Source organism: Crotalus tigris, unplaced genomic scaffold, assembly GCF_016545835.1.
Source record: "Crotalus tigris isolate CLP2741 ecotype Arizona unplaced genomic scaffold, ASM1654583v1 scf7180000020524.2783371122:307494, whole genome shotgun sequence".
Classification (NCBI taxonomy): domain Eukaryota; kingdom Metazoa; phylum Chordata; class Lepidosauria; order Squamata; family Viperidae; genus Crotalus; species Crotalus tigris.
In genome coordinates this window covers 12,500-36,142 of record NW_024098060.1, presented here as the reverse complement: position 1 = coordinate 36,142, position 23,643 = coordinate 12,500, and the positions used below count along the sequence as shown (strand labels likewise).

Genomic DNA, 23,643 nt, shown 5'->3' with positions numbered 1-23,643 from the left:
TTTCCAAACCTTATACTGTAAACTCTCCTCACTGTAGTGTTTCCTTTTTCTGCTAGTCTTTGCAGTTTGGGAAAACTGAGACAGATGCACAAATGCACAAAATAAATATTTGTCTAATGTTGGAATGTGCCTAGCTTTATAACCATGCCAAGAAATAAAGTACAATATCTTCCCATAGCAATTTTGCCCAGCATTTTGATTGCCATTTGCTCAGATTTGTTGTAGTCTTGGGTCTTCATGGATCATGGGTAATGCTTTGAAGGAGGCTTAAATATAAGATGATAGTTACCAAAATCCAATTCAGAGCTCTTAAGAAGCTAAGTCCTTATTGGAATATGATAGTAATTTCGAACTTTCTTTTGGAGGGTAGGTTATTGAGTAAATAGTGTAGATTCACTGTCAGACCAGTCTAGGTGCATGGATGCATGGATGGTAAAGGCAAAGTTCATCCATTGGACATGCTCATAGATGAATTTTGGTTTTATAGAAGTAATCCTCTCCACCTAGTCTTTCTGTGCCCTCAGTAACACTTAATATAACTAGTAGGATAGATATTTCAGAGATATTAAGCATAAGGCGATGATGTTGCATTTATCTTCCTATTACCATCCTTTGATATTTTTTTTACTTTCTTTTCTGGAATTTAAAATAGGAATCCAGATGAAGGATAAGCTTTTGCATTCTCCAATATTCAGAACCAATCAGACATAACAAAAATTGGTCCATTTTCACTATAACATTTCCTAAATCAAGAGTTTATAATTAATTTTTTGTATACTGCCTCTATGCTCGTGTAATCATCTCCATTTTTAGATGTTGGTTGAAAATTTGTTGACTCCAGATGGCTGCCTGGACATGTCTTCCTGTTTTCTTGGCAAGTTTTTAATTTTAATTTTGTGATCATGGAACTGCAATGAGCACGACTATGAGGATCTCTAAGAAGTAGTACTCCTTCAATAACATCATAACTTCAATTGGTCTTTTAAAGAGTGGATATTAAATAAACAATCCATAAAAAATTAAATATGTATTGATATTGCAGAATATTTAAATATCAAGAGATAAATGGAGAGAATTGTAGCTCAGACTTGTCATTTGTTGAGTTGCTACATGCATCCCTTGATTATATTAGCATCTATCAGACAAAGTTGCTGTAATTTGTTCACAGATCCAGGGGGCCAATACCTATGCAGCAGTCTGGCTTCAATATCTGGGAATAGTTTGAATCTATTGAGCCTGAGAAAATGGATCGGTCCTTATCCATCTCCTCTTTAGATCCGAGTGACTTTCAAAACCAACAAACATTCTACCCTTCTATATAAACTCATTGGATCAGTGGTTTTTGCTGGTTTGGTTTCTTTCTCTGATTTACATTCCAGACAGTAGTGATTGGCAAAGAGATGTTGCCTTTGGCCCTCACTGTGCGATGTTCTCAGTAAGAGGTATCATCAGTTCAAAAAACTGGCATACTATGGCTCTTATTTTCTAGAAAGATGTATTTGATGGGTCCTAGAGCAGTGGTTCTCAACCTGTGGGTCGGGACCCCATTTGTGGTCGAACGACCATTTCACGGGGGTCGCCAAACAAGGCTGTCCGCCATTTTTTCCCCTTTTCTTTGGCCATGCCCCTGGCACCTGATGATGTAAAAGTGGTTGGGGGTCAACACAACATGGGGAACTGTACTATGGGGTCGCGGCATTAGAAAGGTTGAGAACCACTATCCTAGAGGGAGGAAGGAAGGAAGGAAGGAAGGAAGGAAGGAAGGAAGGAAGGAAGGAAGGAAGGAAGGAAGGAAGGAAGGAAGGAAGGAAATAAGGAAGGAAATAAGGAAGGAAGGAAGGATTTAAATTTTATAAATAAGTGAATTTCTTATTTTAGTATTTGTATATTATCATATTCTTCAATTTATTTGTCCATTTAGTGAAAGAACTAATGGTAAAGAACAAATAAAAATAAATAATTTCAAGTGACCATTATTTCTTTACTACAAAGAAACTGATTCATGTTATGTTTTTGTATTTGATAAAAGGAGCAACATTTGTAGCAGCAATCAAATTTCACAATTAATGAGGAAGGAGTCCTGTGACTGGTAGATTATTATTTTTTTCATTTCCCATATACAATTGATAAGGAGATTTGTTGCAGGGCTATAAAATACCAATGGTGGATAAATGGATTGGTGGTGGCTCATGTCATTCATCAAGCCAGACAAAAAATATATGCTTCATACTGTGTGACTTTGAGGATATGGAGTAAAAAATCATTTAAAATGAGTGAAAAGAGCCAAGCTATATTTTTATTTTGCAGTAAAAACAGTACTGAAAAAAATGTTTCCAATGGTATTCATTTATTATTTGCATATTCACTTGGCATTACACACTGTTACCATCCCAAAGGACTCTGCACAGCTCACAGGCCTGCTTCCATTAGAAAGCATAAAAAGAAATGTCATGATTTAATTAAATTGTTGTTAGTTGCGAAGTCGTTTCCGACCCATCACGACCCCATGGACAAACGTTCCTTCAAGCCTTTTAATTACATTACAAATACAATAATCAAAGTGTTTAAAGACCTATCAGAAAGAGAAATAAAGGTGGGCGGGATTCTCTAACATTATGGGTCAATTTCTTTTTAGTTCTTTGGGAAAAAAATCATGCTTTAATGTACCCCTAAAGTCAGATAGTTGTATTGTTCCAGAGAATGTAAGGTTTACAGCTACAGAACTAGCATTTGTTTATCTGAATTTTCATTATGTTTCTCTATCTCTTTTATAGTTTTCAGTTATGAGCTCTTTTTTTCCTAGCCCATACATATCATCATTCTACTTTCTCCACAGTCTCCAAGGAGCGTCACCAAACATTCACTGATTTCCCCTATAATTACCCAAAGAATCTTACTAATGTGGTTTTTTTCTCAACTCTTTCAGGAATTCTCAGGCACAACATCAAAGAATAGCTCAAGATTGAAAGGGTCTGTTAATTGTGGGATCAGAATGTGAGAGATGTAACAACCTTTTTTCTTAGAAAGAATATTTATTCTAATAAGTGAGAGTTTTTCCCCCTTATGTTTCATTCATACAGATCGAACTGGTTCTTATGTAGTGAAAAGTGTTTTCTTGAAGAAGATGGAATTTTCCATGGTAGTGACGGCAATGTTGTCACTGTTACTGTCAGAAGCTACATGCTTTATCAAAACATGTTCTTTGGGGAAACTTCCCTTTATTAAGCACAAGTATTTTCTGCCAGGAGATTTCATAATGGCTGGGATACTCTCTCAGTTCTACATGGTATCGGATCCAGTTGGTTTCACAAGGCACCCATCTGAAGAACTGGTCGATGAGCTCATGTAAAGACTTTCTCTTCTTAACTATAGCATATCTTAAACCATATATCTTTCTCTAATAGGTTGCCCTGGCAAATAAATACACAAATACACTTATGACAACTCTCCCACTGGTGGTTTTATTCAAATTCCATATTAGGATTTTCTTATTTTCTTACTGTTAAATGAATCATTAGTGATGTACTATCAAGGTGCTGTACTATTTGTAGCTAAATCTATGTTAATCATTTAATTCTTTCACTTAATATTAGGGAACAGTTACATGCTTTGAATTATTTTCCAAACAGCTGTTGAGCATGCATGGAACACAGACTTAGAGCATCTCTGACTTAATGAAACATCAGTGACTTTTATTGGGATAAGATCTATCATCTAAAAATATCTAAAATATCTAAGATCTAAAAATAATATATAACAGTTGTCCTCAGGTTTATTCCAAACACATTTTTCATGCCTATATCCGCCTTAAAACATACGCAAGAAAAAGATGAAAATATAAGGCTAAATATATATATACATAAGAATTGCATATGGGTTTTAATACCATCATTTATCTTCCAGCAATTTATCTGTTTCTAGTAAAAATTGTTTATGATGAATTAAAAAAATCATAACCTCCTGCCTAGATCCACACAATATATCTTTCAATGCAGATTTTTCCTGCAGAACTACCAACATATCCTGGCCTTAGTTTTTTCTGTAAAGGAGATAAATGAGAATAAGCCTATATTATCCAACATGAGCTTGGGTATTGACATCTCTAACAGTTATTACATGGCGGGATTGACTTACTTGGCTTCAATGGAGCTTCTCTCAACACGTGGCAGATTCATCCCCAACTATAAGTGTGATGCCAAGGACTGGGCAGTATCTGTTATTGCAGGACCTAACTCTAACATCTGTCTCTTCATGGCAAACATCTTGAATGTCTACAAGATGCCCCAGGTGAGATTTTTTTTTCTTGGACTAAGTATACACTGTAAGAATAACCTTGAAAGGTGGGAGGAAGAACTTCAGTCCTCCTTTTAAAAAAGTCTAATAAAAGAAATTTGAGACTAAACCAGAAGTGTTCTTTGAGAAAGCATCTCAGGATGAACACCCAATCCTCCCCAATTCTCTGGAAAGTTAAGGCAGTGGAAGGGAAAGTGTTTTCCTACTTGCAAGGTTAATGTCATCCCTTCCAGATTGTCCAGGGTAGGAAACCAAAATCACACATATTAATAATCATTTTATTGTAAGGTTACAATAACAGAGTTTTGCAAGTCTTAAACTACCTCCCATTTGTTTCTTTTACACAGTGATGTTTACAAAAAAAAAATAAACCAACTTTTCTTTTTATTACTTTTTTGTGATTTGGAAATAAAGTGGCAATCCATACAATGATGTACAACATATCATGTGTTTGCAGAAGAGATAGATAATTTTAGGTACTTTACTGGATTTATTCTTCAGTCTGAATCTATGATGAATGTCAGCTCTGGAAAATTGTCTAGACTAGAAAACAAAATCATGAATACTAATAGTTATGTTATTGTAAGTTACAATAATCTTGCAACCCTGAATGAACTCACCTTTTTTTTTTACTTTTATAAAGCCATATTTAGAAAACAAGAAATAATAATTTCTTTCCTTGAATATTATATTTTGTGGTGTGGAATTAAAATGGCAGTCCAAACTATGTGTTTGCAGATGAGATGGATATTTTTTCATACTTGCTTTATTCCTCAATCTGAATCATCTGATTCTTTGACATATTTACAAATATACTGAAGAGAAATGTCAATATACTCTATTGTCATGCATCCATTTTCCTACCATGCTTTAGTAAAAATATTAAGAATTCATGGACCTGATTGAGTAATAGTTATCTTGATCTTTGTACTGCACACTGGCCTTCCTTCTTTCCTTCCTTCCTTCTTTCCTTCCTTCCTTCCTTCCTTCCCTCGCCCCTCACAACCTCCCTCCTTCCTGCCTATAAATGTTATTCATGGTAATTCAAATAAATTAAAAAAGCAATGGATGGAAAGTATTCAAGGAGATTTATAAATCTAGAAAGAGTGCAGCAAATAATTAGGGAACTGGAGGTTAAAACATACAAAGAATGGTTGCAGGAATTGGGTATGTCTAGTTCAATGAAAAGGACTAAGGGTGACTTGATAGCAGTTTTCAAATATCTAAGGGGCTGCCACAAGGAAGAAGGGGTCGAACTATTCTCCACAGCATATGAAGGCAGGACGAGAAGCAATGGATGGAAAGTAATCAAAAAGAGAACCAACCTAGAATGAAGGAGAAATTTCCTGACAGAACAATTAATCAGTGGAATGACTTGCTTCTAGAATTTGTGGGTGCTTCATTCCTGGAACATTTTAAGAAGAGACTGGATAGTCACTTTTCTAGAATGGATGGGTTTCCTGTCCAAGCAGGGGGTTGAACTAGAAAACCTCCAAGATCCTTTCCAACTGTGTTATTCTGTTATCCTATTCAGGGATTACTGAATCAACAGATTGTCAAATCTATGGCATTCAAATATTAAATTAAAGGAAACACTGATTTCTTTCTAGATTATATTTTTTTTGAAGCTGGTGAGGAACACAATCTGTATCACAGACTCTAATTCCCAACTATTTTAAATCATTTTTTCCCTAGCTTCTATATGGATCTGTTCCAATGAATGATAATAGCGAACACACAGTTTCCTTTCATCATTTTTTCCCAAATGAGGAGCTTCAGACTAAGGGGATTCTTCAGCTGCTGTTGCATTTAAAGTGGGTATGGATAGGGCTGATTTCCCAACCTGATGAGAGTGGAGAGAGGTTTGTACGGAATGCCCTTACACTGTTTGTCCAAAAAGGTATTTGCTTTGACTTCACGCAAGAGTTGCCCAAAGACATTTATTCTAATCACATTGAATATGTATTTAAAGATTATGTCGCCATGTACAAGGTTGTCATGAACAGTACTGCCAATGTTGTGATCCTCTACGGTGAAAACCACGTCATTGGCATTTTCAGAGTATTTCCCTATCTTTCAGAATATGATGATATACCCGTAAAGAGAAAAGACAAAGTCTGGATCATGCCAGCCCAGATGGAGTTCACATCCGTCCCTTTTCAAAAAATACTCCCTTTGGACTTTATTCATGGTGCCATATCTTTTGCAGTTTCTTCCAAGGAGGTGACTGGGTTCAAACCATTCTTGCAGATGAGAAGCCCTACTTCAGAAGAAGAAGATCATTTAACAAGATTGTTCTGGGAGCAGGCATTTGAATGTTTTTTCCTTAAAGATAAGTTAGATGAGGATGCTGGAGTGCTGTGCACTGGAGAGGAGAAGTTGGAGACTCTTCCTAATTCTGTGTTTGAGACCACCATGACTGGGCAGAGTTACAGCGTTTATAATGCAGTCTATGCTGTGGCACATGCCTTGAAAGCCATGTTTTCATCCAAATACAAACACAGAGCAAGGGCGCATCATGGAAGGCTGATGATTATCAAGGAAGAAACATGGCAGGTAATAATAAAAGAAATCACAATGACAGATTGATCAAGCAATCAATTTGTAAAATAAAATAAAATAAAATAAAATTGTAAGAATAAAATCTTCTCTGATGCCATCAGGTGATTTTATGATTGCAAAACATGTACATTTCAGGTTCAGTATCCACATAGTATACACAAATTCATGTTTCATGTTTCCTGACAACAGCTTCATAATTCAGTTTAAAATTTTGTCAAACCATTTTACTTGGAGATAATATGCTTATTAATATTATGGTTCACTTGCACAATAATATTAGGAATTTCTAAATGGTAGTTGTGTACAATTGGTGTGGCTATTTATTTCTCCAGATCAATTGCATTTATTTATTGAATTTATATGGCTGCCCATCTCATTCATATAACACTGGACACTGTGCACAGTTAAAACACAAAGCTAAAAAATCAATATAATTCAAACACAAACATTTGTGTTTGATTTGCTTCCATTTAGCTCCATCCTTACCTGAGAACAGTCTTATTTAACAACAGTGTTGGGGAAACAGTTTTCTTCAATGAAAAGGGGGAATTGGGAACCGGATTTGACATCATCAACTGGATGACATTCCCAAACAAAACATTTCTTAAAGTCAAAGTTGGAAAGGTAGACCCATTGACTTCTCCAGAAGAGTCTTTCATGATTTCTGAAGAAAACATCATCTGGCCGACCATATTCAACCAGGTATTTCCTACTCATGTTTCAGGTTGTCTCAAATCCTCCCCCCTACCATATTCAAAAATCACTTTTATCATTTGAGTGACTCATTAGTAATAAAATTAAGGCAATAAAATATGATGAAAAATGAAAGAGCAGAGATCAGATTACATAGGTGTTCCGTTATTAAACTTGTCTTTCCAGAAATCTATGGGCATTCCTGAATGTACACAATTACCAGCTGTCATTTTCAGGTTGTCCTACATAGGGAGCCATCTTTGAATTATAAAAGCTGAAAATCATTTAATAATAAACAAGCAACATGCTGAGATACTGTACTACTTGAAATATCTTATTCCTGTCCATTGCTACCTTATAATTTGATTATATTCCAATGGCATATTGTCTAAGACATATTTTAAAATCCCAACTATTTTCTTTAGTTTTCTAAATTTAACTTGCAAATTTATCACCATTAAAACATGGTCTATTTCATAATTTCTACAAGACTGACTAGATGCAACTGGAACTCTGTATCCCATGAGTAAATTCTCTGCAGTATTTCTTTTCAGGACCTATTTGGCAGAAAGGACTGGGCTCAATGAAAATGCAGATAATTCCAAAGTTTAATTTCACCTATAAAGTGTGGGATAAATTACCAATCAGATTCAACTCAAAGGTGCTTTTCAAAGGCAACTGGACTTTTATTTTCTTGAAAATATTTTGCTTCTGATCCAAGAAGCTTCTTCAGTTCTCAAGGAATTGAATGTTTCTCAAACATTTTCAAGGAAAAAGCCACGAAAGTTGGTTGACTTTTGAAAAGCATCTTTGGGACAACCATGACCTGGATGATTGAGAATCCTCATAGATATTTACCAATCAGACTGACCAAAAGGGAATTTGAGGGGAGTCCAGTTTGAACAATTAAGGAAACCTCTAAAGTGCCATGGAAATACATGGGAAATACATAGGAAATACATAGGAAATATATGGTTCCATGAGGACATATAGACAATGTCACATTATTATAGTGGCATTCTTTAAATGTGTCTATGTAATAATACATTGAATTGAATCCCATACAGTATATAGAATTTCTCCAAAAGCTATGCAGATTTGTCAGAACATCATATACAGAGTGAAGTATGAGTGTATAAAATACAACTATTGAACTCTCTCCTGATTTCATTTCTGAATAGGCATTACCACTTTCTGTATGCAATGAAAATTGTTATCCAGGCTATCTGAAAAAAAAAATAGATGAGAAGCCCTTTGCTATGATTGTCTTCCTTGTGCAAAGGGGAAAATTTCAAACAAATCAGGTAAGATGTGCTTAATGAGAAGACTTATTAATTGTCACCAGCAATATTGTATACCTATGTGTTTACTCTGCTTGGTATTGTTCTCAAATGTAATCAATTATTCAGAATTTGGAGTGTTGGCCTCATTGAAGCAAGATAACCTCAGTATTCGATGAGATACACTTGAATATTACTAGCTCAGGTTGCTAGTTGAGCTGTTAGTTTGATCTCGAAGCTTGGCAATTTGGCTGCAATTGTTTCATCTCCATTCAGAGAAACATCTTCAATGTGCTTTGAATTGTGCTCATGTGCTCATTTAAATTGGTGTGGGTGTTATTTGTCCAGATGTTTCTGAGTCATGGACAGGATTTGGGCTGTTTGACTGACTGGTTTGTTGTTGTGAATTGAATATGATGCTATGTTAGTATAAAGAAGCAAGAAAATGAGCTTGTCCTTGTTGGAGAGAAGCAGGCACATAAATAGATATGAAACATAAATATTGGTCCTTCTGCTGGTCTGATAATGAACTACAATCTTCATGGATCTTTAACCCTTATAAATAACTGGAATTCTTGCTAAAACTTTTGTCACCTGAGCATGAAGAATATTCATAATGAAAAAGCTTTTTCCAAGATGACACTGAGATTGATACAAACAACACTCTTAGTGTCTATTTAACCAAACATATACAGGGTACTTTTCTGCATGTGGATGGTCCCATTCTTAATTTTTAATACTGTAATACAAATAAAATGGACATAATTAACTAGAAATAAATGGAGTTGCTTTCATAGCTTCTATGGGCCACAATGTTTTCTTTGAGCAGTCCTTGGTGCTCTCTCAGCTTGGTGATTTTCTTGCAGATATTTCATTACCAAACTAGGTAACATCATCAGTACAACAGTAATGATGTTGACTAGCACTGATGATGTTACCAGGTTTGATTATGAAATGTCTGGAAGAAAACAACTGATCTCAGATAGCACCAAAGTTTCCTTATTTCAACTCTGAGTTATAAATAACTTCCTTATTATGACTGTAATCCCATAATTCGCAGTAGAGTCAGGGCAACTGGATGGAACTGAGCATTTACTGGCTGGATGCCTTTCCTGACACCATGTGGAGTTGGCAGCAGATATTTTTTCTTTACACTCTAAGAGAAACATCTGCCGCTATTGAATTGTCAACCACCCAAGTGGGAGCTGAGCATCTTAAGCACTAGGCCATGATTCAGCTCTGAAATTCTGATCAATAAACAGTCCTTTAATGTTTTCTTTTGCAGATGCAGTTGACTGTTTCCAATGTCCAAAAGATCAATATCCAAATGAAGCTCGCAATCTTTGCATCGAAAAACATATAACGTTCTTGTCTTATGGAGAACCTTTGGGAATCACTTTGGCCACTGTAGCTGTCTTCTTTTTTGTAACTTCAGCTTTGGTGCTAAGGATCTTCATTAAAGAGTGGGAAACCCCCATAGTCAAAGCCAACAACAGGAATCTCACCTATATTCTTCTTATTGCTCTCCAGCTCTCTTTCCTCTGCAGTTTTCTTTTCATTGGACAACCTGATCAAGTCAAATGTCTCATGCGACAAACTGCATTTGGCATCATCTTCTCTGTAGCCATTTCTTGCATTTTGGGTAAAACAACCATAGTGGTTCTTGCTTTCATGGCCACCAAACCAGGATCCCTAATGAAGAAATGGGTGGGGAAAATGCTGGCCAATTCCATTGTCCTTTCTTGCTCTCTGATACAAGTCACAATTTGTGTTGCATGGCTGGCAATTTCTCCCCCATTTCCAGATTCAGACATGCACTCCATGGCTGAAGAAATTGTACTAGAATGTAACGAAGGATCAGCCATCATGTTTTATACTGTTCTGGGCTTTATGGGGTTCTTAACTGCTATCAGTTTCACAGTAGCCTTCCTAGCTAGGAAGTTACCTGATAGCTTCAATGAAGCCAAATTCATTACCTTCAGCATGCTGGTGTTTTGCAGCGTTTGGGTAACATTTGTTCCTACCTATCTGAGCACCAAGGGAAAGTATATGGTGGTGGTGGAGATCTTCTCCATTCTGGCTTCAGCAATGGGGTTGCTTGGCTGTATCTTTTTCCCAAAATGCTATATTATTCTTCTGAGACCTGATTTAAACAGAAAGGACAAACTTATTAAAAAACACTGAATTAAGTCTCCGAACCTTATACTGTAAACTTTCCTCACTGTAGTGCTTACTTTTTCTGCTAGTCTTTGCAGTTTGGGAAAACTGAGACAGATGCACAAATGCACAAAATAAATATTTGTCTAATGTTGGAATGTGCCTAGGTTTATAACCATGTCAAGAAATAAAGTACAATTTCCTCCCATGACAATTTTGCCCAGCATTTTGCTTGCCATTTGCTCAGATTTGTTTAGTCTTGGGTCTTCATGGATCATGGGTAATGCTTTGAAGGAGGCTTAAGTATAAGATGATAGTTACCAAAATCCAATTCAGAGCTCTTAAGAAGCTAAATCCCTATTGGAATTTGATAGTAGTTTCCAAATTTCTTTTGGAGGGTAGCTTACTGAGTAAATAGTGTAGATTAATTGTCAGACCAGTCTAGGTGCATGGATGCATGGATGGTAAAGGCAAAGTTCATCCATTGGACATGCTCATAGATGAACTTTGCTTTTATGAAAGTAATCCTCTCCACCTATTCTCTTTCTGGACCCTCACTAATACTTAATCTAACTAATAGAATAGATATTTCAGAGACATTAAGCATAAAGCAATGATGTTGCATTTATCTTCCTATTACCATCCTTTGATTTTTTATTTTTTTAACTTTCTTTTCTGGAAGTTAAAATAGGAATCCAGATGAAGGATACACTATTGTGTTCTCCAATATTCACAACCAATCAGACTTAACAGAAAATTGGTCCATTTTCACTATAACATTTCCTGAATCAAGAGTTTATCATTCATTTTTTGTATAGTGTCTCTATGCTCGTGTAATGATCTCCATTTTTCAATATTGGTTGAAAATCTTTTGACTCCAGATGACTGACTGGACATGTCTTCCTGTTTTCTTGGCAAGTTTTTAATTTTAATTTTGTGATCATGGAACTGCAGGGAGCAAAACTATGAGGATCTCTAAGAAGTACTGCTCCTTCAATAACATCATAATTTCAATTGGTCTTTTAAAGAGTGGATATTAAATGAGACAATACATAAACAATTAAATATGTATTGATATTGCAGAATATTTAAATATCAAGAGATGAATGGAGAGAATTGTAGCTCAGGCTTGTCACTTGTTGAGTTGCTACATGCATCCCTTGATTATATTAGCATCTGTCAGACAAAATTGCTGTAATTTGTTCACAGATACCTATGGAGCAGTCTGGCTTTGATATGTGGGAATAGTTTGAATCTATTGAGCCTGAGAAAATGGATCGGTCCCTATCCATCTCCTCTTTAGATCTGAGTGCTTTCAAAACCAACAAACATTCTACCCTTCTATATAAACTCGGGATCAGTGTTTTTTGCTAGTTTGGCTTCTTTCTCTGATTTACATTCCAGACAGTCGTGATTGGTAAAGAGATGTTGCCTTTGGCCCTCACTGTGTGATATTCTCAGTAAGAGGTATCATCAGTTCAAAAAAGTGGCATACTATGGGTCTTATTTGCTCGAAAGATGTATTTGATGGATCCTAGAGGAAGGAAGGAAGGAAGGAAGGAAGGAAGGAAGGAAGGAAGGAAGGAAGGAAGGAAGGAAGGAAGGAAGGAAGGAAGGAAGGAAGGAAGGATTTAAATTTTATAAATAAGTGAATTTCTTATTTTAGTATTTGTATATTATCATATTCTTCAATTTATTTGTCCATGTAGTGAAAGAAGTAATGGTAAAGGACAAATAAAAATAAATAATTTCAAGTGACCATTATTTCTTTACTACAAAGAAACTGATTCAGGTTATATTTTGTATATGATAAAAGGAGCAACATTTGTAGCAGCAATCAAATTTCACAATTAATGAGGAAGGAGTCCTGTGACTGGTAGATTATTATTTTTTTCATTTCCTATATACAATTGATAAAGAGATTTGTTGCAGGGCTATAAAATATCAATGGTGGATAAATGGATTGGTGGTAGCTCATGTCATTCATCAAGCCAGACAAAAAATATATGGTTCACACCGTGTGACTTTGAGGATATGGAGTAAAAAATCATTTAAAATGAGTGAAAAGAGCCAAGCTATATTTTATTTTGCAATAAAAACAGTATTGAAAAAAATGTTTCCAATGGTATTCCTTTTGCATATTCACTTGGCATTACACACTGTTCCCATCCCAAAGGACTCTGCACAGCTCGCATGCCTGCTTCCATTAGAAAGCTTAAAAAGAAATGTCATGATTTAATTATATTGTTGTTGTTAGTTGCGAAGTCATGTCTGACCCATCGCAACCCCGTCCTTTTAATTACATTACAAATACAATAATCAAAGTGTTTAAAGACCTATCAAAAAGATAAACAAAGGTGGTCGGGATTCTATAATATTATGGGTCAATTTCCTTTTAGCTCTTTGGAAAGAAAATCATGCTTTAATGTACGCCCTAACAGGTCAAAGTCAGATAGTTGTTTTGTTCCAGAGAATTTAAAGTTTACAGCTACAGAACTAGCATTTGTTTATCTGAATTTTCATTATTTTTCTCTATCTCTTTTACAATTTTCAGTTATGAGTTCTTTTTTTCCTAGCCCATACAAATCATCATTCTACTTTCTCCACAGTCTCCAAGGAGCGTCACCAAACATTCACTGATTTCCCCTATAATTACCCAAAGAATCTTACTAATGTGTTTTTTTCTCTCAACTCTTTCAGGAATTCTCAGGCACAACACCAAAGAATAGCTCAAGATTGAAAGGGTCTGTTAATTGTCGGATCAGAATGTTAGAGACGTAACAACCTTTTTTCTTAGAAAGAATATTTATTCTAATAAGTGAGAGTTTTTTCCCCTTATGTTTCATTCTTACAGATAGAACTGGTTCTTATGTAATGAGAAGTATTTTCTTGAAGAAGATGGAATTTTCCATGGTAGTGATGGCAATGTTGTCAATGTTACTGTCAGGAGCTACATGCCTTATTAAAACATGTTCTGTGGGGAAACTTCCCTTTATTAAGCACAAGTATTTTCTGCCAGGAGATTTCATAATGGCTGGGATACTCTCTCAGTTCTACATGATATTGGATCCAGTTGGTTTCACAAGGCACCCATCTGAAGAACTGGTTGATGAGCTCATGTAAAGACTTTCTCTTCTTAATTTTTTGCTTTGGGGAACAGCCACCACATGTGATAAAATGTTCCTTCTCTGATTTTACATTTCCAACACTTTGGGTCTATATTTTTATACATTTTAGCCAATCTCCTCATGTAATCAAGCTCATGTAAAGACTTTCTCTTCTTAACTATAGCATATCTTAAACCATATATCTTTCTCTAATAGGTTGCCCTGGCAAATAAATACACAAACACACTAATGACAACTCTCCTGCTGGTGTTTTTATTCAAATTCCATATTGAGATTTTTTTTTTACTGTTAAATAATTGTTAGTGATGTACTATCAAGGTGCTGTACTATTTGTAGCTAAATCTATGTTAATCATTTAATTCTTTTACTAAATATTATAATGCTTTGAATTATTTTCCAAACAGCTGTTGAGCATGCATGGAACACAGACTTAGAGCATCTCTCCTTTAATTTAACATCAGTGATTTTATTGGGATAAGATCTATCATCTAAAAATATCTAAAATATCTCAGATCTAAAAATATAACATTTGTTCTCAAGTTTACTCCAAACAAACTTTTCATGCCTATATCCGCCATAAAACATAACCAAGAAGAAGATGAAAATATAAGAATATTATATTATAATATTATATTATTATATATCTATCTTTGGTTATTCGGGTTTTCTCCCACGTCAAATTGGAAGTGTCTTGGCGACGTTTCGACGAAGTCTCATTCGTCACCTTCAGGCTGGTGCTTTCGGCTTCGTGCTTCCAGGAGCATATATTTGTTTTCTGAGGTTTTCGCGGGTGTTTGTATGTAGGTCTTTGGTTATTTGGGTTTTCTCCCGCGTCAAATTGGAGGTGCTCCTAGAAGCATGAAGCCGAAAAAATCAGCCTGAAGATGACGAATGAGATTTCATCAAAACGTATGGGTTTTAATATGATCATTTTTCTTCAAGCAATTTATCTGTTTCCAGTAAAAATTGTTTATGATGAATTAAAAGAATCATAACCTCCTGCCTAGATCCGCACAATATATCCTTTCTTGCAGATTTTTCCTGCAGAACTACCAACATATCCTGGCCTTGGTTTTTGCTGTAAAGGAGATAAATGAAAATATGCATATATTATCCAACATGAGCTTGGGTATTGATATCTCTAACAGTTATTACATGGCGGGATTGATTTACTTAGCTTCAATGGAGCTTCTCTCAACACGTGGCAGATTCATCCCCAATTATAAATGTGATGCCAAGGACTGGACAGTATCTGCTATTGCAGGACCTAACTCTTACATCTGTCCCTTCATGGCAAACATCTTGAATGTCTACAAGATGCCCCAGGTGAGATTTTTTTTCTTGGACTAAGTATACACTTTAAGAATCACCTTGAAAGGTGGGAAGAAGAACTGCAGTCCTATTTTTAAAAAGTCTAATAAAAGAACTTTGAGACTAAACCAGAAGTGTTCTTTGAGAAAGCATCTCAGGATGAACACCCAATCCTCCCCAATTCTCTGGAAAGTTAAGGCAGAGGAAGAGAAAGTGTTTTCCTACTTGCAAGGTTAATGTCATCCCTTCCAGATTCTCCAGGATAGGAAACCAAAATCACACATATTAATAATTCTTTTATTGTAAGGTTACAATAACAGAGTCTTGCAAGTCTTAAACTACCTCCCACTTTTTTCTTTTACAAAGTAATGTTTACAAAAATACAACAAATAAGGCAACTTTTCTTTTTATTACTTTTTTGTGGTTTGGAAATAAAGTGGCAATCCAAACAATGATGAACAACATACTATGTGTTTGCAGAAGAGATAGATAATTTTAGGTACTTTACTTGATTTATTCTTCAATCTGAATCTATGATGAATGTCAGCTCTGGAAGATTGTCTAGACTAGAAAAAAAAATCATGACTACTAATAGTTATGTTATTGTAAGTTACAATAATCTTACAACCCTGAATGAACTCACCTTTTTTTTTTTACTTTTATAAAGCCATGTTTAGAAAACAACAAATAATAATTTCTTTCCTTGAGTATTTTATTTTGGGATGTGGAATTAAAATGGCAATCCAAACTATGTATTCCCAGATGAGATAGATATTTTTTCATACTTTACTTGCTTTATTTCTCAATCTGAATCATCTGAACAATTAATATACAATGATTCTTTGACATGTTTACAAATACACTGAAGAGAAATGTCAATATATTGTCATGTATCCATTTTCCTACCATGCTTTAGTAAAAATATTAAGAATTCATGGACCTGATTGAGTAATAGTTATCTTGATCTTTGTATTGCACACTGGTCTTCCTTCCTTCCTTCCTTCCTTCCTTCCTTCCTTCCTTCCTTCCTTCCTTCCTTCCTTCCTTCCTTCCTCTCTATAAATGTTATTCATGTAGTTCAAATAATTTAAAAAATGAAGTTATGTAATACAAATGAATGAATGTACGCTATATCTATACTGATGTTCACTTTAACCTATACAAGATCTCCTTGTTGGACTTTATACTTTGAAAACTTTTCTTTCCATTATATAAAAGAGATTTTGTCTTTGCAATCATAAATATTTTTCTTTTTAAGGAAAAAAGATAAAAATGATGGTCCATTGGGTATGACAAGCTATGGATTTGGTTGATTTGATTATTATTGCAGAGTCACATGGAGGTGTTAAGAGGGTGAAAGAAGAAAGACAGAGGATTTTTAGAGAGATGGGATGTTGCTTTATTGTAATATTTTGTACAGAGTTGACTATCTATAGAACAATGGGATCAGAGTTGTTGATTAATATAGAAAAAAGTAAATTGCAACCTTTATGAACATATACAGTTTTTAGAGGGCTTTTTAAAAAAATGTACACTTTTCAGAGTCGCTCTATCAGTGAGGTAAGTGGGCAGTGGTTTGCTCTTCAAGCTTGTTTCAATTTAGTTTTTGAACATAACATCATCAGCAGAATTTTCTTATCCTGTTTTCCTTAGCTTAAAATGTCTTATTCGCCAGTGAGGTCTGTTGGTTGTGTGATTGCCAAAATCTAAAACTTACTTGCCTAATAACCTAGCAGCCACATTCGTAGTCCCTCTACTCTCCAAGCTTTCTTCCAAGACAGCTCTATATACATCAATTTGCTGTAATCTGATTGCAACTGAGTCGCTGTCATCAGATTATCATAGGGAGCTTTGTATTTTCCATTTCTGTTCTAAAGGGTGGGGCAAGGAGACTCTACTTCCAAATAATCTTGCCACTTTCTCTCATAGAGTATCAAATAATGTCATGTCATATAATATCATCATATCTTGGACAGTAAGAAGAACATATATTAGCAAAAGATGGATTAAAATAAATCTAGAAAGAGTGCAGAGAATGATTAGGGAACTAGAGGTTAAAACATACAAAGAATGGTTGCAGGAATTGGGTATGTCTAGTTTAATGAAAAGGACTAAGGGTGACTTGATAGCAGTTTTCCAATATCTAAGGGGCTGCCACAATGAAGAAAGGGTCAAACTATTTTCCATAGCATATGAAGGCAGGACGAGAAGCAATGAATGGAAAGTAATAAAGGAGAGAACCAACCTAGAATGAAGGAGAAATTTCCTGACAGAACAATTAATCAGTGGAACGATTTGCTTCCAGAAAATGTGGGTGCTCCATCCCTGGAATATTTTAAGAAGAGACTGGATAGTCACTTTTCTAGAATGGATGGGTTTCCTGTCCAAGCAGAGGGTTGGACTAGAAAACCTCCAAGGTCCCTTCCAAATGTGTTATTCTGTTATCCTGTTAAAGTTCAGGGATTACTGAATCAAATTACTGAATCGAATCTCTAGCATTCAAATATTAAATTAAAGGAAAAACTGGTTTCTTTCTAGGTTATATTTTTCTTGAAGGAACACAATCTGTATCATAGACTCTAATACCCAACTATTTCAAATTATTTTTCCCTAGCTTCTATATGGATCTGCTCCAATGAATGATAATAGTGAACACACAGTTTTCTTTCATCGTTTTTTCCCAAACGAGGAGATTCAGACTAAGGGGATTCTTCAGCTGCTGTTGCATTTAAAGTGGGTATGGATAGGGCTGATTTCTCAACCTGATGAGAGTGGAGAGAGGTTTGTACGGAATGCCCTTACACTGTTTGTCCAGAAAGGTATTTGCTTTGACTTCATGCAAGAGTTGCCCAAAGAAATTTATTCTAATCACATTGAATATGTATTTAAAGATTATGTCGCCATATACAAGGTTGTCATGAACAGCACTGCCAATGTTGTGATCCTCTACTGTGGAAATCACATAATTGCCATTTTCAGAATATTTCCCTATATTTCAGAATATGAAGATATACCAGTAACGAGAAAAGACAAAGTTTGGATCATGCCAGCCCAGATGGAGTTCACATCAATCCCTTTTCAAAAAATACTCCCTTTGGACTTTATTCATGGTGCCATATCTTTTGCAGTTTCTTCCAAGGAGGTGACTGGGTTCAAACCATTCTTGCAGACGAGAAGCCCTTCTTTAGAAGAAGGAGATCATTTAACAAGATTGTTCTGGGAGCAGGCATTTGAATGTTTTTTGCTTAAAGATAAGTTAGATGAGAATGCTGGAGTGCTGTGCACTGGAGAAGAGAAGTTGGAGACTCTTCCTAATTCTGTCTTTGAGATCACCATGACTGGGCAGAGTTACAGCATTTATAATGCAGTCTATGCTGTGGCACATGCCTTGAAAGCCATGTTTTCATCCAAATACAAACACAGAGCAAGGGCGGACCATGGAAGTCTGATGATTATCAAGGAAGAAAGATGGCAGGTAATAATAAAAGAAATCACAATGACAGATTGATCAAGCAATCAATTTGTAAAATAAAATAAAATTGTAAGAATAAAATCTTCTCTGATGCCATCAGGTAATTTTATGATTGCAAAACATGTACATTTCAGGTTCCGTATCCACACAGTTTACACAAATTCATGTTTCATGTTTCCTGACAACAGTGTGGAGGAACTATGTAAAAAAGATCCAATTCAAAAAATTTGATTAAATCACAGCTTCATAATTCAGTTTGAAATTTTGTCAAACCATTTTACTTGGAGATAATATGTTTATTAATATTATGGTTCACTTGCACAGTAATATTAGGAATTTCTAAATGGTAGTTGTGTACAATTGGTTTGGTATACAATTGGTATTTATTTCTCCAGATCAATTGCATTTATTTATTGAATTTATATGGCTGCCCATCTCATTCATATAACACTGGACACCGTGCACAGTTAAAACACAAAGCTAAAAAATCAATATAATTCAAACACAAACATTTGTGTTTGATTTGCTTCCATTTAGCTCCATCCTTACCTGAGAAAAGTCTTATTTAACAACAGTGTTGGGGAAACAGTTTTCTTTAATGAAAAGGGGGAATTGGGAACTGGATTTGATATCATCAACTGGATCACATTCCCAAACAAAACATTTCTTAAAGTCAAAGTTGGAAAGATAGACCCATTGACTTCTCCAGAAGAGTCTTTCATGATTTCTGAAGAAAACATCATCTGGCCAACCATGTTCAACCAGGTATTTCCTACTGATGTTCCAAGTTGTCTCAAATCCTCCCCCCTACCATATTCAAAAATCACTTTTATCATTTGAGTGACTCATCAGTAATAAAATTAAGGCAATAAAATATTATGAAAAATGAAAGAGCAGAGATCAGATTACACAGGTGTTCCGTTATTAAACTTGTCTTTCCAGAAATCTATGGGCATTCCTGAATGTACACAATTACCAGCTGTCATTTTCAGGTTGTCCTACATAGGGAGCCATCTTTGAATTATAAAAGCTGAAAATTATTTAACAATAAACAAGCAATATTCTGAGATAATCTACTGGTTGAAATATCTTATTCCTGTCCATTGCTACCTTATAATTTTATTTTAGTCTAACAAGACATTATCTAAGACAGTGGTTCTCAACCTGTGGGTCGGGACCCCATTTGGGGTCGAACGACGATTTCACAGGGGTCGCCAAACAAGGCTGTCCGCCATTTTTTCCCCCTTTTCTTTGTCCATGCTCCTGGCACCCAGTGATGTATAAGTGGTTGGGGGTCACCACAACATGGGGAACTGTATTATGGGCTCACGGCATTAGAAAGGTTGAGAACCACTGATCTAAGACATATTTTAAAATCCCAGCTATTTTCTTTAGTTTTCTAAATTTAACCTGCAACTTTGTCACTATTAAAACATGGTCTATTTCATAATTTCTACGAGACTGACTAGATGCAACTGGAACTCTGAATCCCATGAGTAAATTCTCTGCAGTATTTATTTTCAGGACCTCTTTGGCAGAAAGGACTGGACTCAATGAAAATGCAGATAATTCCAAAGTTTAATTTCACCTACAAAGTGTGAGATAAATTACCAATCAGATTCAACTCAAAGGTGCTTTTCAAATGCAACTGGACTTTTTTTCTTGAAAATGTTTTGCTTCTCATCCAAGAAGCTTCTTCAGTTCTCAAGGAATTGAATGTTTCTCAAACATTTTCAAGGAAAAAGCCACGAAAGTTCATTGACTTTTGAAAAGCATCTTTGTGACAACCATGACCTGGATGATTGAGAATCCTCATAGAAATTTACCAATCAGATTGACCAAAATGGAATTTGAGGGGAGTCCAGTTTGAACAATTAAGACTTCAGGAAACCTCTAAGGTTACGTGAAAACATGGAAATACATGGGAAATACATAGGAAATACATAGTTCCATGAGGACATCGAACTATGTATTTCCTATGTATTTCCCATGTATATGAGGACATATAGACAATGTCACATTATTATGGTGGCATTCATTAAATATGCCTATCTAATAATATGTTGAATTGAATCCCATATATAGAATGTCTCCAAAAGCTGTGCAGATTTGTCAGAATATCATATACAGAGTGAAATATGAGTGTATAAAGTACAACTATTGAACTTTCTCCTGATTTCATTTCTGAATAGGCATTACCACTTTCTGTATGCAATGAAAATTGTTATCCAGGCTACCTGAAGAAAAAAATAGATGAGAAGCCCTTTTGCTGCTATGATTGTCTTCCTTGTGCAAAAGGGAAAATTTCAAACAGATTAGGTAAAATGTGCCATGTATATAATTGAGAAGACTTATTAATTCTTACCAGCAATATTGTATACCTATCTGTGTTTAATCTGCACGGTATTGTTCTCAAATGTAATCAGTTTTTCAGAATTTGGAGTGTTGGCCTCATTGAAGCAAGGTATTAGATGAGATGCATTTGAATATTAGTAGCTCAGTTTGGTAGTTGAGCTGTTAGTTCGATCTCCAACCTTGGCAATTTGACTGCAAACGATTCATCTCTATTTTGGGAGACATCTTCAGTGCATTTTGAATTGTGCTCGTGTGTCAGAACATTGACCTTTAAATTGGTATGAATGTTACTTGTCCAGATGTTTCTGAGTCATGGTCTGGATTCGGGCTGTTTGACTGACTGGTTTGTTGTTGTGAATTAAATATGATGCTATGTTAGTATCATATGGATGCATCCTTCCATCTTGAAAGATGACACTGAGATTGATACAAACAACACTCTTGGTGTCTATTTGACCAAACATATACAGGGTACTTTTCTGCATGTGGATGGTCCCATTCTTAATTTGTAATACTGTAATGCAAGTAAAATGGACATAATTAACTAGAAATAAATGGAGTTGCTTTCATAGCTTCTATGGGCCACAATGTTTTCTTTGAGCAGTCGTTTGTACTCTCTGAACTTGGTGGTTTTCTTGCAGATATTTCATTACCAAAATAAGTAACATCATCAGTTCAACAGTAATGATGTTAACTAGCACTGATGGTGTTACCAAGTTTGATTATGAAATATCTGCAAGAAAACAACTGATCTCAGATAGCACCAAAGTTTCCTCATTTCAACTCTGAGTTATAAATAACTTTCTTATTATGACTGTAATCCCATAATTCGCAGTAGAGTCAGGGCAACTGGATGAAATTGAGCATTTATTGGCTGGATGCCTTTCCTGACACCATGTGGAGTTGGCAGCAGATATTTTTTCTTTACACTCTAAGAGAAACATCTGCCGCTATTGAATTGTCAACCACCCAAGTGGGAGGTGAACATCTTAAGCACTAGGCCATGATTCAGCTCTGAAATTCTGATCAATAAACAGTCCTTTAATGTTTTCTTTTGCAGATGCAGTTGACTGTTTCCAATGTCCAGAAGATCAATATCCAAATGAAGCTCACAATCTTTGCATCGAAAAACATATAACGTTCTTGTCTTATGGAGAACCTTTGGGAATCACTTTGGCCACTGTAGCTGTCTTCTTTTTTATAACTTCAGCCTTGGTGCTGAGGATCTTCATTAAAGAGTGGGAAACCCCCATAGTCAAAGCCAACAACAGGAATCTCACCTATACTCTTCTTATTGCTCTCCAGCTCTCTTTCCTCTGCAGTTTTCTTTTCATTGGACAACCTGATCAAGTCAAATGTCTCATGCGACAAACTGCATTTGGCATCATCTTCTCTGTAGCCATTTCTTGCATTTTGGGTAAAACAACCATAGTGGTTCTTGCTTTCATGGCCACCAAACCAGGATCCCAAATGAAGAAATGGGTGGGGAAAAGGCTGGCCAACTCCATTGTCCTTTCTTGCTCTCTGATACAAGTCACAATTTGTGTTGCATGGCTTGCAATTTCTCCCCCATTTCCAGATTCAGACATGCACTCCATGGCTGAAGAAATTGTACTAGAATGTAATGAAGGATCAGCCATCATGTTTTATACTGTTCTGGGCTTTATGGGGTTCTTAACTGCTATCAGTTTCACGGTAGCCTTCCTAGCTAGGAAGTTACCTGATAGCTTCAATGAAGCAAAATTCATTACCTTCAGCATGCTGGTGTTTTGCAGCGTTTGGGTAACATTTGTTCCTACCTATCTGAGCACCAAGGGAAAGTACATGGTGGTGGTGGAGATCTTCTCCATTCTGGCTTCAGCAATGGGGTTGCTTGGCTGTATCTTTTTCCCAAAATGCTATATTATTCTTCTGAGACCTGATTTAAACAGAAAGGACAAACTTATTAAAAAACACTGAATTATGTTTCCGAACCTTATACTGTAAACTCTCCTCACTGTTGTGTTTCCTTTTTCTGCTAGTCTTTGCAGTTTGAGAAAACTGGGTCAGATGCACAAATGCACAGAATAAACATTTGTCTAATGTTGGAATGTGCCTAGGTATATAACCATGTCAACAAATAAAGTGCAATTTCTTCCCTTGGCTATTTTGCCCAGCATTTTGCTTGCCATTTGCTCAGATTTGTTGTAGTCTTGGATCTTCATGGATCACGGGTAATGCTTTGAAGGAAGCTTAAGTATAAGATGACAGTTATCAAAATCCAATTCAGAGCTCTTAAGAAGCTCAAGTCCTTATTGGATTTTGATAGCAGTTTCCAACTTTCTTTTGGAGGGTAGGTTATTGAGTAAATAGTGTAGATTCACTGTCAGAGCAGTCTAGGTGCATGGATGCA

At 35.7% G+C, this 23,643-nt stretch overlaps 1 protein-coding gene and 1 pseudogene across 1 annotated transcript; both read left to right on the top strand.

Annotated features, from left to right (window-relative positions):
* Positions 1 to 244: 244 nt before the first annotated feature.
* LOC120318889 lies at positions 245 to 11,012 on the top strand (annotated as a pseudogene).
* Positions 11,013 to 15,268: 4,256 nt separating this feature from the next.
* Positions 15,269 to 23,210, top strand: LOC120318888 (vomeronasal type-2 receptor 116-like). Its single transcript, XM_039367039.1, has 4 exons — positions 15,269 to 15,439; positions 18,039 to 18,899; positions 21,089 to 21,215; positions 22,312 to 23,210. The coding sequence occupies exons 1-4, from the start codon at positions 15,269 to 15,271 to the stop codon at positions 23,208 to 23,210; spliced, it is 2,058 nt and encodes a 685-aa protein (XP_039222973.1).
* Positions 23,211 to 23,643: the final 433 nt, after the last annotated feature.

Coding starts and splice junctions, on each gene's coding strand:
- LOC120318888 (XM_039367039.1), top strand. CDS start 15,269: ATGGCGGGATTGATTTACTTAGCTTCAATGGAGCTTCTCTCAACACGT. Junction 15,440..18,038: donor ATGTCTACAAGATGCCCCAG/GTGAGATTTTTT, acceptor ATTTTTCCCTAG/CTTCTATATGGATCTGCTCC. Junction 18,900..21,088: donor TCAAGGAAGAAAGATGGCAG/GTAATAATAAAA, acceptor ATTTCTGAATAG/GCATTACCACTTTCTGTATG.